Source organism: Neolamprologus multifasciatus, chromosome 12, assembly GCF_963576455.1.
Source record: "Neolamprologus multifasciatus chromosome 12, fNeoMul1.2, whole genome shotgun sequence".
Taxonomy (NCBI): domain Eukaryota; kingdom Metazoa; phylum Chordata; class Actinopteri; order Cichliformes; family Cichlidae; genus Neolamprologus; species Neolamprologus multifasciatus.
In genome coordinates, this window is record NC_140450.1 from 18,030,115 (window position 1) to 18,048,688 (window position 18,574).

The window sequence follows — 18,574 nt, forward strand, 5'->3', positions numbered from 1 at the left end:
ACAAATGTTTACATACACATGTGTAACGTAGCTCAAACAGTGGACTCTGGGTGGTGTTTACACATTTGCGTCACCACTGTAGCTTCAGAAATGTGTAAGCAGTAGTCACAAAACCGTGTGTGTGTGTGTGTGTGTGTGTGTGTGTGTGTGTGTGTGTGTGTGTGTGTGTGTGTGTGTGTGTGTGTGTGTGTGTGTGTGTGTGTGTGTGTGTGTGTGTGTGTGTGTGTGTGTGTGTGGCTGACGTCAAAAATGAAAGCCGTGTTCATAGATGGGCGTTGGCCTGTGTTGTTCCATTGTGATGTGATCTCTAGTGGACTCTAGCGCATGCTTTTTTTTTTTTTTTTTTTTTAATATTTAAATTTGCTTCAGTTGTTATGAGCACATGTAACACTGAGAATTGACGTTTCCCTTCCCGCAGAAAAGCCCCTCCAGAATCTCATTCCACAAACATTTGAAGTAACAAAGTAATTTAACGGACTTTAAATATTAATTGAGTATAAATATTGTATGAGTTATTTGCTGAAAACCCAGAGTTGCAGCTGCTGGATGACAAATTCATATGCAGCTGTAGCCCAGTGAATATGTAAAAGTTATTATTGTTATATAATTATTGGGGGGGGGGTTGTTTTTTTTGTGAAGCTTGTTTTGTACACAGACCTGCAGATATTATTTTCAGGTTTTAATCAGTTTCTTTTTAAGACGAGGAGCACAATTACTGATGTGTTTCTGAGCGTTCACAGAGACAGAGAGACTATGAGAGAGCGGTTGACAGGCTTCTGAAACCTGATAGCTCTTTAACTCTCAGGTGCCTCTCTTAAATATAACACATCACACAAACAGAGGCACCGAAGGAGAAAGAGTGGAGGTGATTGTGAATCAGCCCGTTGTCTGTACAGTTGTGATTTCTTGTGTGGCTTGTTCACAACTTGTTGTTGAATTAAAGCAGTTCTGGTGCTGCTTTTAAAGGGGGGGTGCTGCGATGAGCTAATTGAAGAATGATAAAAATTCATATCCGTGCCAATATTTGCTCCCGTCTCTTTTCCAAGGCTCAAATTACGCACTTCTCCACTAACATTATACAGCTGTGGGACTGCTTGACAACCTCCTGACGGTCAGGAGGAAACGCTGCAAATATATGCTGTATATCTGAATGACGGTGGAGTGGAAAATTCCTGATAGAGGAGCCTGTAGCTTTCGAGCATGTGTCCCCAGCCTTGTTTGAGTATTCATAGCGGTGTGGTATCTATTTGGTTTTTTTTTTTTTTTTTTTTATGTGTGTGTGTGTGTGTGTGTGTGTGTGTGTGTGTGTGTGTGTTCTTGCATGTGGCAAATCTCCCATACTCCCACATTAACCCTCGGTTTGCTGGAGTTTGTCCTGCAGCATAAGTCAATAATCCCGCTGTTAATAAGATGACAAACAAGCATAGAGTCATTAAGTAACTGAATTTAGTGGAGCGAGGAAGAAAAGACTCATTTCCTGCCAGTGTAAGTTTGAATGACGTATGCTGCTGCTCACCACATCTTTTGGTTCCACGTGTGTACCATTTGAGCTGATTATCGGATGAGATCACTGGCACAGGAAGAGGAAAGAAACGACAGGTTCGTACAGCAAAAAGAGTGATGCGAGCGGCGGCTAATAAGGTTAAATATTCAAACGGTGCGTCTTTAGATGTTGCTCTGGAGATGCGTGCACTGACTTTACAGGTTTGTGTAATCTGATGTTTTCTTAACCCACTTGCTGCATTGCCACTTGTTTTTCAAAGAGAGAAAAATCCCCAAAAACCGAACTGTTGTGTAATATCGGACTGTTTCTTCAGTTCTCCAGTTTGTTTGGTTTTTCTTTTCTTTTTTTTAAGCAGAGGAAGAGGTAAAGTCTCTGCTTTTTATGTAGACCTGCCACCCACCTCATAACGCAATTACTGCCACTCTTACCAAAGGCAAGTTAGCAGTATAATCTCATATAATGGCTAAAAGGATGCAGCTGTAGATTTGCGGTTTCCCCAACTTCCTCATTTATTTTATTCACTATTTAAAATGGTCAAACTCGGTGCATATACTCTCTCTCTGGAGCTCACTGCTGAATTGTGGTTGCAGTGGCCAGCTTTCCGTTAGCATTAGAAAAGTCAATTTATTCTGCAGCTTGGCATGTTACATGGGATTTCATCTGGTCAAATAAGATTAAAGAAAGATAATAAAAGCATTAAACACAGTTCACCCAACAAACTGGTGTTTTTTTTGTTTTGTTTTTTAAATCTCAGACTCTATATTCTAAAGTCTTTTCCCTTATGGTGGTTGTCATGATGTTTGTCATGAACAGAGTCGTGCCTCTTTAGTTTAATTTCTTTGGCCATTGTTAGAGACCGTTTTATATTTGTACATTCGGCACAGGGATTTTATTAGTAGAGTACAAGTCCTGTTAAGTGTCTGATCTTTAACAAGGAAGCTCTTTAAAATATCCTGTGGTCTTTGTTTATTGTCTGTGAGAGGACATGACTGTTTGGTTAGCAGCTAACTAGGCCTCAGCTGTTGTTCTAGGTGGGTTTGTCAAATAAATATATTTTACTAAATGGGGACTTGACTTTTAAGGATGAGGGTTTTTTGTTTGTTTGTTTTTTGTTTTAAGAAAGGGTGGTGATTTCAGTACTCATGAAGGATGATGATGATGATGTCAGTGATTGTTTTTGTACTGATATGATGTCTGGGTGACGCTTAACTGAAACAAATTCATGATCGGATGTAGATGGAATCCACTGATTCCTGTGTATTTAATTTGCTACACTGATTAACACGCGGTTTGAAGAGTATTTTTGGAAATGGCCGAATAAGATGTCAGAAAAATTTGCGTGTATAGTACTGCAAAACTGACCTTAAATACACTGCAATCACCACAGTAACTTTTCAAGGAGTTTTGGCACCCCTTTGTTGACATGCTCTGGCGTTGTGTGATATGTTGTGACCTGTTATCGGTACTCCTTGCCTACATTTTTCTCTCTGACTTAAAATAGTTGTGCACTGAACACTGTTATGTTACTCAAGCATCGCGCCTATGGCAACTGGTCTACTGTTTGCATGGTGGGGTTTATATATACATGGCAGGTGATTGGGTGATGCTTTTGACACACCTAGCTAAAGAGGTGGAAAAAAAACATACTTTAATGCACACTGTTTGGTAGAAGTGGGAATCGCCAGATACTACACAATACTGCACTCACAGCACCATAATATTGCAATATAAAATTTTGCAATATGCAGTAACACATATTGCAATTTATCAGCTTTTTTCATCTGCAAATTACATACTCAAAGTTAAACAAAGTTATACTTGGTCAATCTGTTTTACCCAATACGTTTTTTTTTTGTTTTGTTTTGTTTTACTACAAAATGAGATTAAGCACACTGTCGCTAAAACCTGCCATAAATGTTACCATAAGACAGTCTGCCATCAGTCTAATGTCAGTCTTAAATTGGCAATTAATTGCAATCTGGTTCTGATAATACAGCAAATATCTGACAAATTGTTGAAATGTACTCATCTGTGGCTGTCTACTTAGACAGATATTCACATTTAACTGTTAAATATATGCTCGGCAGCCTTCCTTTTCTGCACGAATACAACCAGAAAACGACCAGCTGGCAGCCAGTCGAGTCCCCTCAAGTTGTGCTCATTGACGCATTCAGGCTGATGGCAATCAGTCTTTATAAGTTAAATCGCAACTATTTGTCAACCTTTGACGAGCTCTGCAAGAGTGACTGTAGTCAGTCTAAGTGACACTGGAACTGGTCTGATAGGAGGCAGGCTTTCTGTCTCCTATCGGCTTGCGATCAAAAGTGGTTGTGAGTGTGCAACACCCTCAAACTCTGGGCAAATATTTACTCACCAAAAGTTTTTATTTATGCATTTATTTTTGGTAGGTGCAAGGAAATTCCTGTCCTATCTGTGACCGAGCCATTAGCTAGCTCTAACTTAGGATGTATCTTTGTCAAGCTAAGCGTGTTCAATGTTAGGCTAACGTTATCTGAGGATGGTGGTGCATGAGATGAGCCTTCTTGTTTGTAGTATTCTCAAGTTTTTAAATGTTTTTTTTTTTTTAATAAAATATCAATATTTTGGTTAACCTTTTATTTATATAATATCCCAGTACTATGCTGTAACCATTTTTATCCCCCCGCAGTCTCCACTCTTATGGTGTAAGCACTAAACTCTCACACACTTAAATGATGTTGCCTGGGGGGTGAATGAGTGCAAGAGGCCCCATGGGCGCATAAAGTTATGAGGAGGAATGTGATTCCAGTGACTTTACTCTTTGTTGTCTGAGTAGGATCTGTGCCCCCCCCCCCCCCCCCCCCAAAAAAAAAGCAAAACTTAAAAGAAATTGTTCACGAATAAATAACCAAGATGTGTAAAATACTGCATTCTTCTGGTTTCATGTAAAATTATTTCCTGTATCAGTCGTATTGGGTTACCCTTTTGTACTTATCTTCGCTTTTGTTTTTTTCCCCCCCTGCTTTTATTTGTAAAACCATGTTTAATCTCACAGCACTATGAGGGATATTTAATTGCCTAAGGCCACGTCTGTAGCAATGCAGACTTAACGCAGAGCTCTCATGCAGTGGCCTAAGGTCTCATGGTTTCAGTGGGTAAGTGCCCCAGAGGCTTTAAATGAAGAATCTTTTTTTTATTTTTTTTTTATTCGGGCAACAAATGAGGTCACTAATCACAAAAAGAAATCCAGCAATTATTTATATACTACTTACACTTATATACTATATATTATACTTTTTTCTGTAAAACTGGAGGGTTTGTCATCATCCATTTTCTTCACCGACCGTTTGAGATAAATACAATCATTTTCCAATCGTATGTTCATAATAGCTTGTGTGTCTCTTTTTAAAGTCGTGCAAAAGATTTTGCAGTGCATCCCTAAGGATATTCAGTCAATTTCACTAACCAGAAACTAAATGCTGTCATCTGTGCCTTTTCAATCATTCAGGAACCTGCAGGGATTTGATGCACTCCTAAAAAAACAAAACAAAAAACAAACATCTCTTACAATTTCTGATGGGAGCATAGGGACACATTGCCAGCTGGCTGGTTATTTCAAGGTCTAATTTTTCTTTTAATTCATCTTGAGCGGACAATCACGCATCATGACAGTACTTCAGATGAGCTTCCATCATGCACCTGCGTGCTGGCCAAGCACCGAAGGGAACACTGTGTTTTCTCTGCACTTCGAGCTCCGCAGACTCTGTCCTTTTTTTCCCCATCTCGCTCTCCCACCCTCAGCTCTCTTAAACAAAACAGGTGATGCTAATGCTGGTGTTGAGCTGTTGACAGGGACAACAGGGGTACAACCTGTCCCCACGCATCCCTGATGAGCCGGCTGATGAATGGCATATCATTGCTAATGCTCCTACAGTGGCGTTGTCTGGGAAATGAGACAAAGGCATACGCTTTGCACGCGTCTGCTCCATGTCCTCCTTCATTTGGACACAAGTTTTTCTCGCAGTGTGGGCAGACTCCAAAGAAGAGCCGAAGTCTTTTTATAGAAACCGTCCACCTTCCTGTGTCCTTTCTCGTTTATGCACATCCTCTAAGAGGGCTGGCATGTTTTATTTTTTTTCCTGGCCATAATCATCAACCTTGTAGATGAAGGGATATCAAGGCAGTCTGGCGCATGCTCTCTGTGCCGGGAAACCTTTTAGCTCTTAGGCAGAACGATCTGCTTCTGTGAGGGGAAGTAAATCGAGCGATGAAGGATCACAGTCAGCTGTGAATTAGAAATGCTGCTTTCACCATTAAGAAAGTGCTCGTCAGTGGACTTTTTCATGCCTCCTTATTCTATCTCCACATTAGTTATGAGCCAGCCATGTTTATTTCACATATTTTAGAAATGTAAGTATTTATCTCTGCAGCTTTTACATCAGTATGATGCACAAGTGCCATTTTATATCCGTTTCCTTTTTTTGGTTCTGCCCTGAGCCCTCGCAGCGCTCTGAGTCACATGGACTTCGTAAAATGAAAGCAGCAGCGCTGGTTCATGTCACTTTACCCATGTTCCTCTTTCTTTTCCACTGGTCAGAGACACCTGATTTTTCTGAACCTAAAAATAGACCCCTTTGGACCCTAACTCAGCGTCTCACGCTTACTTTTTTGCTCTCACTGTACAGGCTTTTTTCCTTTTTCTTTTCGGGCGGTCTCTCTTTATTGCCCGTTCTTACGTGCCAGACAAAGTGCCACGTCTTCCTTCTTTCAGAGTTGTTTGCCTGTGTGAGAGAGAAAGGGAGAAGTTAGAGACTTTTATTGTATATCTGTTACTGTAATGAGAATTTGTGTTTTTTTTTTATTTTATTTTATTTTTTTTTTATAGCCCCTTGCTCTGATAAGAAAATCCCATAACCGGGCTTTCCACAAGGCTGGAAAGCTGACCTCACAACCCGCTGCAGTGTTAGCCACAGATACTTACCAAGAGCATCTTTGAAAATGGCCTTTTATGGTCAGTAGAAGAAGCTGCTTCACTCTTTGGTGAGTGGGTAGAGCACTTTTTGGAAGGCTGCGTTATTTGTGCTACATAAAGGGGTTTAAGGTGTTTCACCAAAGGGCAGCCTGTAACCTTGGGCTTTTTTTATGAGCAGCTTTCTTATCATTGACCTTTTTAAATGTGCTTGCTTGATGCACAGTAACCTTGAAATGAGCAGTGACGCATGCTGAAGGTGATGATTCAGTGATTTGAGTTGTAACCCAGAAAGTATAAGGTTGACACAGACCAAAGCACCGGCTGAGACGGGTGTCGATAATTGAGTTGAGATCAGATTTGTCCTCCCTTTTTGTGAATTGCTTGGACTTTATGCACTTAGCCAAATAAGACTTTAGTTTGATATGAGGGGCTTGTGAGGGATTAAACTGTCATAACATTCAAAATCAGTCTGTTTTAGTAGGTACACCATTTCAACTTTGCACACTTTTAGTTTCTCTGTGTCCTCGATTCACAGAGAGGTTTTCGGATCCACTTTCCTCTAAGCTAGTGTGTGAAGCTGGCACAGAGAGTTTGGTTTTTCTTTCCACTTTCTTGTAACTGACTGCTGTTTTTGAAAGAGGATCTGTCAGTGGTTTACCTGGTTAATCTTAAACTTCACAAAGAGAACTAGCATTAAACTGATAGGGCATAGGCCACCTTTCAACCCTTGATGTGCTGCAGGAAGTAACATGCGTGTCTTTATTTTTTTATTAATTTTAAGCATAGTACAGTAGACGCAGAAGCAAACTAGTCTTGAACCAGCATGTAAGGACTTTTAAAGTCTTATCGTGAATTTTCTTGGCTATTTGATGTTTTGTTTTTTTTTGTTTTTGTTTTTTTTGGGCCACATTTAAATCCTGCATGCTGACACAGTTGCAGATATTTAGGGTTGCTGTATGAATCGATGAGGCTTCTATAGCAGATTGCCGTGGAAATGAGCTGCGGCAGGAGGGAAAAGAGACCGACAAAAGTGAAAGTGGAGACAGGAGAAACGGGAGAAACCAGTATCAGCCCCGGCAGCGTCTGGTCTCTACTTTCCCCCGTCACTCTGACTTCATCTTGGCAACCAATAAGGAAAGGCCCCTCTGTGTCTCCATGGTAACCCCCTGTTCAAGCAATGATGGAGAGGATAAAGGGGCAGGAAAGAAAATACATTTTGGCCTAAGGCAAAACATTTTTCTTCTCAAGTTTTCTTGAGTGTAATGCATTTTCTTTCTCTTCTGTGACATTGTCATTCAAAAAACAGAATGTTGCATTACCACTTATGAAAGGGCTCCCTGAGTTTTTTTCTTTTTTTTTTTCTTTTTAAATGTGAGAGACTAAAAATAGACCCCAGGCAAGGCACAATGATTTCTGTTTACACTTGCCTTTAAGCTTTATATGCTTTTATACTTTTGCAGTGACCACGACCTTTGTTGTCTATCACAACTGATAAATATTTTACTCGTAGCCCTGCTGCTTCTGCAGTTTGCAGATGTTTCAGCGTCTTTTTAAACGCTTCATATCAAGCGCTCACTTTCCTCTCTGCAGGTTGCGATACACATGCATGTGCCCACATTCTTTTATAGAGTTATAGTGTAGGTGTTAGCGCAGTAATGAATCTCAGCCACAGCGCTGTCGTATGCCACATAACCAAAGCTGCTTCTCACTGTTGTGAGAGACAGAGAGTGGCAGTGATAATGGAAATTCATTTGTTGTTATCCGTCCAAGCCTTTGTGGCACTGGTAAGCATGCACTCTGCAATAGTCTCCACATTAGCAAGAAGGCCTTAATTTGAATCAGCATCTTTCTCATCAGTCACTCAAAGAGTGACTGATGAGAATGTTTTGGAGAGATTGTCTAAATGCACCAAAGCATTTCCTTTCCTTTTGGTCTGCTGGGCTACATGAATTAGTTAATGGAATGGGCAAAATACGAGCATAGCGACGCTTTCCTTTTCTGTATCTGCTGAGTTATATAACACGCTCTCTCTCTACGCAGCTCATTTAGGCTCGCTGAGCACTTTCAGAGAGTGACAGAAAGGGAAGATCCTTGTTTAACCTTGGCACGTAACTGATTAATCCAAGTGCAATTTTCATATAAGGTCATCTAATTTTGGATTTCTGAGTGAAGCGTGGGGTTGGTTAGAGATGGTGTTGGTATGTAACGGGCCCATTTTGGACCACTGTGGCGTTGACGAGCACCACTGAGGCATAAGAAAACAATGGCTCCAATTATTAAAGGGGCTTAAAGTTCTCAGCGGTCACCAAGCACCCGATTTATTTATTTTTGAATTTTAATTACATGATGCTGGGGTGTCAAATGTAAAACTTATATTCCAGTGGTTCCTGCCCTCTGTTAAATTAGATGATCTGCTTTAGATTAAAATCATGTTCATCTCGATATCAGATAGATAGATATCTAGATATCTTTGCAACAGGTGTGGCTTTCTTCTAATATCGAATTCTTCTGTATGTTGCACAAGGAGAGCTTTTCACATCAAATGAGCAGTTTTGACACTCTTTAAATGTATGTTGGGTGTTTTTGTTTGTTTGTTTTTAGATATCTTCCAAGTGGGTGTACACACTAAAACTAAAACTCACAGTTAATAGAAGATTATTCATTTGTTTGTTCGGGTTAACAAATCCCTTTCTCTGTGGTAATCAAACTGCAGTTTCACGACACCATGTTCGGCTGTGCCTGAGCTCGATTTCTTTTTGCTCTCGTTCATTCCCTCCCTGTGCAGGCTCATTTTTAGAAGCAGATCATACTTGCAGGGCTACTGTAGGAGGTAGAGGACGAGAAGAAGGAGGAACACAATGCAGGAGATGCTCACAGGGTGTCAAGTATTTTTAGCTTTCCCCTTGTGCTGTGATGATGAGTAAAGAACAAGGGCAGGTTGTGCTTCCCACCTCCATAGTTTGTGAAAGATTGTGGACCTGAGGGACGGGAAAGAGTGATGGATATGTTACAGAATGCATACGGCGCTCATTGTATTTACTGTATAAGAACAAGATGACACACCATTATTTGGCCCCTGTATTTTTACAAGATTATACTGTTTTGTCAGCTTATAACACGGCTTGCAAAGGTGATTACTCACACATTGTTTTGTTTTGTTTTTCCATATAAAACTGATTTTTCTCATCTTAAGTCAGCATCAGAGTTGTTTTAAACTGAGGCTAACCAAAGAAGCATCATAATGCTCTTGCTTTGCCTTTGTTTGAGCTGTGCATTGTGTGGTGTCACATATTTAAAAAAAAAAAAAAAAAAAAAAAAAAAAAATCTTTTTCATTGAAGAGAGAGGCTCAATGTTTGCTCACTCCTCCAGAGCTGTATTAAAATCGAGCAAGGTAAAACACTTGCTTGATTTTATTTCTTTACCGTGTGTGTGTGTGTGTGTGTGTGTGTGTGTGTGTGTGTGTGTGTGTGTGTGTGTGTGTGTGTGTGTGTGTGTGTGTGTGTGTGTGTGTGTGTGTGTGTGTGTGTGTGTGTGTGTGTGTTTCTTAAAAAGCATTAAACAATGCTTTTTGGTGCCTAAAGCGGGTGGGTTTTGTTGGGTGTAAATTGGGTGTATTGTCACAAAAATACTGTTTATCTGATAAATACTCTTCATTCTTTGCCCTCATTAGACCCTTCACGTTATAATCTCAGTATGTTTGAGACTGAAGTTAGAGTTCGAAATAAGCCCAAAGGCTTCTTTAGGCTCGTAGATGGATGGTAAACTCACACACAACTCATTTGTGTGCGTGTACGGCCCAGCATGAATACATTTGTCTTAAGCCTCTTGACATTTTAACTGGATTGGTCGGTAAGCCAATCATAGATTCTTATCACAAGCTGAGGCAGTTGCCATAACCGAGGTTGCCTCTGTGATACGAGAGCAACAGTGTGAAACCGATCTGCTGTATTTCAGGCAAGCCGGGAGGCTAATATGTTCCACTTGTATTTTAACGGTCACGTGAGCCACCGATCCCTGGAATTTACCGCCTTCTCTGGTGCGCAGCCTCAGCACGGTGTTCTATAAAACACTGCTAAATTTAAAGGAGCGCCACCATTGCAGCCTTTGGGGAAAAGCCTCCAGTGAGTCACCACTGCCCTCTCGGTGTTGTGCTCCGTGTTTGACAGCAAGGCCCAGCTGCTGCTCTCTGTCCCGGGGATCTGTCTGTTTACTGTGCATATATCATGTCTTTGGACAGATTAAGTCATGCCACTTTCCATTATGAGAGTGAAGGACAGTGTGGAGTGGCAAGGAAAGCCAAGAGTGAAAGGCACATTTCATGTTTATGTCAAAGCAATTGACCTGAAGGATATGCTGGTCTGTGTTCTGTGGAGTAAGCAGGTTTCATCTGTTTATGTCACTTATCAGTGGTTAGACGTGACCAGATGTGCAGCGCTCTCCACACTTGTTTGTTGAGAAAGGCTTTTGTAGTCAGACAGATGTATTATTCATCATGTTACCTGGAACATTTCTGTATTGATGCTGATTTTTAGTGTCTAATTCACCTTTTGAAAAAGGAAAAAATGAATCACTCGGTACAATAACACTCCTGCCTGGAGGATTGCATTTTTAAAAAAAAAAAAATTTTTTTTAATACCTTCATCACACTTTTTGTGATGTAGCATTGTGCACCTCAGGGTGTATGCCGGCCGCACAGGATCACGAAACGGTAGCAGGAAGAGGTACAAAAGGCAATCCCACTCAAAGTGTCTTGTAGCTATCGCTGTCTTCAGCTTTGTCGAAACAGGAGCAGGAACATTGGGGGCTGCTTTGTGATGAGCGCTGTGCATGGGCTTGTGCTGCTATTGCGTCACTGCCTAGAGGGGGGCAGAGACAGTATTTTTAGAAGGGAATGAGCATATTCTCTGCACAAACAACGTCAAGCACTCTGCTTGCGTATGCTTGGATTATTGTGACCAGGCTATTTTTAAGCTCTGTGTGTGAGAGTGCTTTTTTTCTGGGTCAAGCATGGTGCCAGTACTCTCTCGAGTCTGCTGGTGAATCGTACATTACCGGTCCTGTGCTGTGCACAGCATCTGCATCAGTCAAAAATGAAAGTTGGAGAGGCACAGGTTTAAACCAGCAGGAGGAAAGGCTTTCCTTTTTTTCTTCTTTTTTTTTAAAGGAAAGCTTTCTATCTGCAGTGAAACGTAATGCCTGTACTTGTGGAACAGTCACGTGGTCTTAAATTGGCTAATTCAGGAGGCCTTATAATGTGTAGTCAATACAACCGCAGACACAATACATAAATTTACAATACAAGATGTATGCTGTCATATGTGTATAAAGTTTGGGTGTGTCCATATGAGATTACAAAACTGCAGCCAGACAAGAGGAGACAGGTGCTGGAAAGTGGTGCATAAGCTTTCCACTGAAACCAAACATTTTACTGAAGAAGCAGGTAAACATATTTTAAGCTAGAACCCCAGATTATAGAGGGTGGAAATAACCTCCTAGTTTCTGCCCAACAAGTCATAAATATGACTCACATTTGCTGGTATATAAAATCAGACTTAAGCCAAATACGAGTACTTACTTTCATTATGTGCACAAAACAGAATTTTGCGTGTATGTTACTTTTTTTTAATTTTTTTTTTATTTTTTAAGGACTGAATTTAATTGAGTAATCAAGATGGTGGGGAATGGTTGCTTTGTGCAATGCTCACCAGTAGCAATACTGCCGTAATCCTGCAGAACAGTGACATAACTAACCTGCATCAGTATTGCTGCTAATCCCTGCAGAGCATCATCACAACAGCTTCTGAACACATGCTGCCGGACAGAGCTCCGCTTTGGGTGGACAGGGTCCCTCTGTTGAGCTGCCTATTGGTTTTTCTTGATTTCTGTTTGTTTGCTGTGTCCTTGTTGTGGTATTTGCATATCTGCTGTCACTTCTGTGTGTGTGTGTGTGGGGGGGGGGGGGGGGGGGGCTGGCCGTTGGGGGCTGAATTTTGATTCATAAAGCAATAGTAGCCAGCAGACAGTAAAAGAAGTAGTCTTATCACTGTCAGACTGAATGACCTCCAAATCAGTACAGTTAATACATCCATAATCTGTGGTCAAGAGAAAATACTCAGACTCATTTCTTGCATCAATAAATGCATCTGCATTAACAGTGTTGCCACATTTTTAAACCATTTTTGGAGTAAATGTTACTTTGAGGCTGTTAGTGCAAAGTGCTTATGCTTATTGATTAACTTCTAAAGACTCCTTGGGCTCCAGAGCTGCAGGCTTTCCTCTGGGCCTCTCCATGTAGCCTAGTTTTATTCTAGCATCCCCCCAAGAGTGCAGTTATTTTCAGCAAAATGTGGTGTTCTGCTCTGATTTTGTCAATGCTTTGTTCTTCACTGTAAAGAAATCACAAAAAATGTATAGAAGCAGAACACTTCCTAATATTTTAGTAAACAGCTGCTGTTCCAGATGTGAAGTCGGTCAGGCTGCATCTTCTTTCCAGCCTCAGTAAAGTCATTAGATAAAAGCTTTTCTTTAGCGGCATTCAAACATTCAAACACTGGAGGGAATTGGACTGTTGGTTCGACCAAACCTGGCCTTTGTTTGGTGGATAAGTGACGCAGGGGGGATATTGATGTGATTAGAGTGATTACACAGAATGGACGCATTCCTGAGCAAGGTCCAATAGCTTCCATAGTTCAGAAATTGGTAAATATTAAGGTTATGCAAGACTGTGTGGTCACATTTGGCTAAATAGCTAAATCAGCAGCGTCAGGATGGTGTTGTGCACTATAGTCTCCTTGGCAGCATAACTAAGATCCTGCCTAATGTGCTTTCACCTGACCTATCTGAAAACAGGCTGAACTTTATCTTAAATTTCAGTTAAACTCAGTTTTATTTATATCATTACACTCGCTTAAGGTGCTTTATATGGCACGGTAAAGACCCCAACAATCCAATGACCCCCAATGAGCAAACACTTGGGGACAGTGGGAAGGAAGAACTAACTTTTAACAGGAAGAATTCTCTGGTAGAATCAAACTGGTCGGGGGGTGAGGGGTGAAAGACAGGATAAAAGATGCACTGTGGAAGAGAGCCAGAGATTAATAATAACTAATGATTAAATGCAGAGTGGTGTATGAAGGGAGAAGAAGAGACACTTGTGAGAAACCCTGAGCAGCCTATGCCTATTGCAGAGTAACTAAGAGAGGATTCAGGGTCAACTGACTCAAATAAGTGCTTTATCAAAGTACACCTTTAAATCTTTGCTGTTAAAATATCCAAGTTTGAGAATTTGAAAACATAACCTGGAAAGGAGATAATGCCTGTGACAGTTATTTAGCTAAATTTCCACTACAGTGCAGTATGGTGCTGCATAGGCGTTATCTTGTTTTGTACTTTTTTAGCTTCGGAGACCTGTTTTCTTGCCTTAACGGTCAAAGCAGACTTCTGCAACTCACGCCACCCACACGTTGTGTATGTATAGCCCACACCTACCCCTATTCTACCCAGTGGTTTGAAAACAATGCTTTGTGTAATTCTTATTTGTGAAACCTCGATCATGAACAGGGGGGCTCTTACACTGTTATATAATGCCTCCCACTCTACTGTAATCCCTCTTATGCTAACTTAGCACCCCATGTGATGGTGCTGGACCGCTGGAAGAAAAAGGGTGGCTGTCGGGACTGTCGGCAAGGCATGGGTGCTCTTCGTAGACTCTGGCCACACACCTACACACAAAAACACACACACAGTAGCCTGTGTATAAGAAGGAGTATTTATCCTAGGAAGTGCTTTACTTGGATTTGCGATGCTGGATGGAGGCACAACACCGGTGCTTGTCTTCATTGCCAAGGCTTGGAGTAGATATCTACTACATGGAGCATATGTTCTTAATGACACTTTGGCTCTTTTCTTCATCTGCCTGTGAGCCACGAGAGGGGATCTTTGTCCTCCGATGTGTGTAGCAGAGTTAGACAGATTCAGAATTTAGTCTGTGTGCTGACAGGTTTTGCCCGTTATTGATATTTTTTACTGCTGCTTTCTGATTTTTGAGTGTTGGGATCTGGAATAATCATTAGGAATTTTAAGATGTTAACTTTATCCATATGTTTTGACTAACACACTCTACAAATGGGATGTTTTGCATTAATGTGCAGCACCCATAACTCAGTTTTTTACGTTTTCTTTCACCTCCACAGGAGCCATCAATGTGGACTTCAGCTGGTGATTTGACAAGTCTCGTATAGGAGCATCCCGAGTCTCTCCTTCCCTCTCTCCCCCTCCCTTTCCCTCTCTCCCTCCCTCCCACATTCCCTTGTCAATCTCCTCCCTGATCCCCCTATCCCCCTTCTCCAAGCTTCACCATGCTCATCAAGGAGTACCGCATCCCCATGCCCATGAGTGTGGAGGAGTACCGCATCGCCCAGCTTTATATGATACAGGTGAGGCAACACAACCATGGTTTCCAGCAAATCCTCACCCACACACACGCACCTAACTAAAAATGAACAACCGCAGAAACGAGGGGACGAAAACGAGCAGTCAAAGAGGAGATAAAGTAACACGGGGAGTTCTTGAAGTGTGCAATCACAGCATACTCAATGATGAAAACGATTGGTCGTATGATGCGTGACGTTGGTGGAGCAACTAAACAAAGAGAGCCTGTGTGCTGATAGATTATCCAGTTTAAACTCTCTGAAGCTGGCTGTTTAAAGCTGTCATAGACCGCATGTTTCTGCACTCGATGAAACTCCATGTACACACACTGCTGCGACGGAGATGGACATACTGCTTTCATTTGTCAAAGCAGGCCCTTAGCTGGAGATGGATGGTCTGTGTTAGAGCATTAGGGTTTACAGCGCCTGCAGAAAGGGCCCATTTATATAGCTTTAGTTCTGCTGTGCAGCATTATATCCTCTTCATATGGCATGTGTACATGAAGGTAGATTTACTTAATCCAGCAGTACACAGAGGAGGTATTGATGCCAAGACTCAGGCTGTAGTAAAAATACAGTGTTATTTATAGTTCAGAGATGTGCATATTAGGCATTAGGTGCATTTGTTTGGATTTGAGCTGCACGGTTACGTAATGTGTGTTTTACGATCATTGCAGAGCAAGCTGAAGTTACAGACCTGTTTGATCAAGTTGAGGTTTTTCGAGTTTCGATGCATTTTGTCTCTTTGCTGATCTTACATTGCGATGGTAATGTGAGTCTGGTTGCTTTTTGCTATCAGAAAATAAGATCCACAAAGAGTGCAGAGTAAATTCAAAGCACAGTATCAAGAGAAATCGGCATCTTAAGAGTCGAACAGTCAAACGTGGGAGCTTTATTTTCGACCTGCATCTCTCAGGGTTCAGCTTTGTTGGATAGGTTCAGCATTTATGACTTGTGTAAGGAAGGCCCAGGATGCTTTCATGATGTAGACCAGCTGTTAATCTTACAGCCAAATAAGGAAGTCGACAGGGTTGTTTAAAATTAATATCCACCCACAGGTATAACAAGGCTACATAGAGATTAATTCAACTGTATTGACTCTGAAAGCCTCTCCTTGTTTTTGCTGTGTACTTTAAAAACAGCCTGTGTCACTAGCTGCATTACATCATTGCAAATAGAGAGAGCGAGTATTTGAGAGAGTATAAGAGAGAGAATTTGGTTGTTGTAACGGTCTCACCAGTTACCAGTTTTCTCTGCATAAGCTGAAATGAGTGTAGAAAGAGTGTGTACGTCTTTTAAAGAATTTCAGATTTATTTGTTTATTTTTTCAGATGATGAAGATGTTTGTTGTTCATGTTTGTTTGCTTTTCTAAACGTCCTCCCGATGCCGTATCCAGCAGACAGGTTGTCCGCTTGAGTTGTAGATGTGTGGGAACATGACTCAGAGGACATGCCCCAGAGCAAGCAGATGTTTCAAGACGGCACATGTCGGGCTCTGCGGCACACTTCTTCCTCACCTCATAATTCACCTTCATTGTATTTGTGAAGAGTTAATTAATATTTTAAAAACGTGTGTGTGTGTGTGTGTGTGTGTGTGTGTGCGTGCGTGTGCGTGTGCGTGTGTGTGTGTGTGTGTGTGTGTGTAAAAAAAAAAAAAAAAAAAAAAAAATTTAGTCTTGAACTGCTTGCCTTTCATATTTTCAGGACAAAGGCAGAACACGTGAGAAAGTCTGCTAAAGAAATTCTTTGCGCGTGAACTCTTAAGTATGTGAACAAAATCCCAGGACGAAGAGTTCCAACATCGTATTGACCCATAGTTACCTTTTCCCCTGACCTAACCGCCTCTAAACAGCCTCGGTGCGCTGAGGCTTCTGTCACTATGGCAACCATGACATCAGCAGCATGCCAGTGGTCAGGTTTTGTTCACGAGAATGAGTGAATGAAAAAGTGAATGAGGAAATGGAGGATAAAAAGAGAGGCAGTGAAGAAGGGATGGGAAGAAATTTGAGAGAGGGGGTGGAAGGAAAGAGAGCATGGCTATCCTCACTTCATTGCTTTATGTTACCAGGGCAACCGCAGCATGTAGGCCTGTCCGCCCGCCTGCAATCCATCCTCAGTGAAAGCCTCATAAACGAAGCCGGGGCCTTAGGACAGCCTAGCCATATCTCCACCTCACCAGGCAGCGCCCCACCCTATCTCTCCTTTCACGTTCTTTCCTTTGCCCCTTACGACACTTTCTTATATGATCGGTAATTGTCACATTCTTCTCACAATCGGGAGATTTACAGTAATAAGAAAATACAGAAAGTGTGAGATTTTAAATATGAGCAGTTCTCATTGTGCCTCATTCATCCACACAGGCCCTACGTGTTTTGAATAAGCAACTGTGGAGTTATCGTTAAAAAGGAGCATCTCTAGCAGGAAACGCGCCTCGCGAGAGGAAAATGCCAGGATGTGACTCCTATCCTGTCATAGTAGTCGGGTCTAAACATGTATAGCAGGCCATCATGGTGTAGTACTTCGCAAAAGTTTGATGGCTGTTTAAAGAAAGTAAAACTGTATACATGAGAGACTCCCTGTAGAGGGCATCAAGGTACCTCCTTCTACACTTATTTTCCTCCAAAGGTACACTTTACCTCTGTATGTGAATAAATAAAATGTCCTGTATTTTGTAATATATAACGTTACATTGAGTTTCTTTATTTTTAAACTTGTTATCTGTTCCCGCTCTTCCCGTTATGAGAGCAGCTACGCCCTGGCCAGTGTTTTATGATCTTTTTCTGGTGAACTGGAGAAAATTACCCAGCGCTACAAAGGGAAGAAGGAGGGACTCTGCCTTTGACAGGAAAACACGGGGATGTAGTGTTTGTAGGTTGGACTTTTCCTTTTAAAAAATGCTTAAAATTCATCATCAGTGGATCTGTACTTTTGTTCTGTATTTTCGTAGTGAGCTTTTTATAATGCACTGTAATCTGGAGATTATCTGTTCACTTGCTGTGACTGAGTTTCTGTATCGCATACTGGTTGAGTGTACGGCCGGTCTGACGTTGCTGTGGTGGTGTCTGTGCTGTGTCTTTGGAGCTGTGTCTGGTTGTTGAGAGCTGGGCGGGTTGCTAATGAATGACCTGTCAAAGGTAATGAGGTCCAGTGTGCTGGATGCCTCATGGCTTCCTCTTCCCTGCTCCACTGATTCACTGGTTTGCTTCCATCACCTCGCTCTGCACAGCTGACTGGAGGAATCAGTCTCCCTATTATGCCATTGCTGCAATAAACACGCCGTTAAACAAAGGTTAAGCTGCATATACTAACACTGAACAACTGCTGATAAGAGGGGAAAAAAAACATGATACATCAGAAATCTGACTTTTTATGGTCCTCATGTCTGTCGTCAGCACTTGGACTATGTTCTGCTGTTTAATGTTTTCTCATTCACAAGTTTCACAATTACAAATTGTCCTCTAGCAATTCCTGACGTTTGCACCATTGTGGCTTCACACAGCCGCAGCTGCAGGCTCCACCCGGCTTCTCCTCTTATGTGCATCTGCAATGTAAATACAGAAAAGGTGTGGCTCCACACACTGATTCTTTTTTTCGGATCTTCCTGATATGCCGTTCAGAGCTGGAGGTGCTTCCAGGAAGCTATTAATTTTGTGTGTCATTGCCATACCCAGACTGATGCCTCACACTCT

General features: G+C 41.5%; 1 protein-coding gene across 7 annotated transcripts in view; it reads left to right on the plus strand.

The window, feature by feature from the left end:
* Positions 1–18,574, plus strand: part of LOC146506764 (membrane-associated phosphatidylinositol transfer protein 2-like) — a 41,039-nt gene that overhangs the window by 3,457 nt on the left and 19,008 nt on the right. For all 7 annotated transcript variants that reach the window (XM_085181069.1, XM_085181070.1, XM_085181072.1 and 4 more), the window contains exon 2: positions 14,649–14,891. In XM_085181069.1, the coding sequence (XP_085037195.1) occupies positions 14,814–14,891 (78 nt within the window). In that variant the 5' untranslated portion in view covers positions 14,649–14,813. The remainder of the gene's footprint in view (positions 1–14,648; positions 14,892–18,574) is intronic.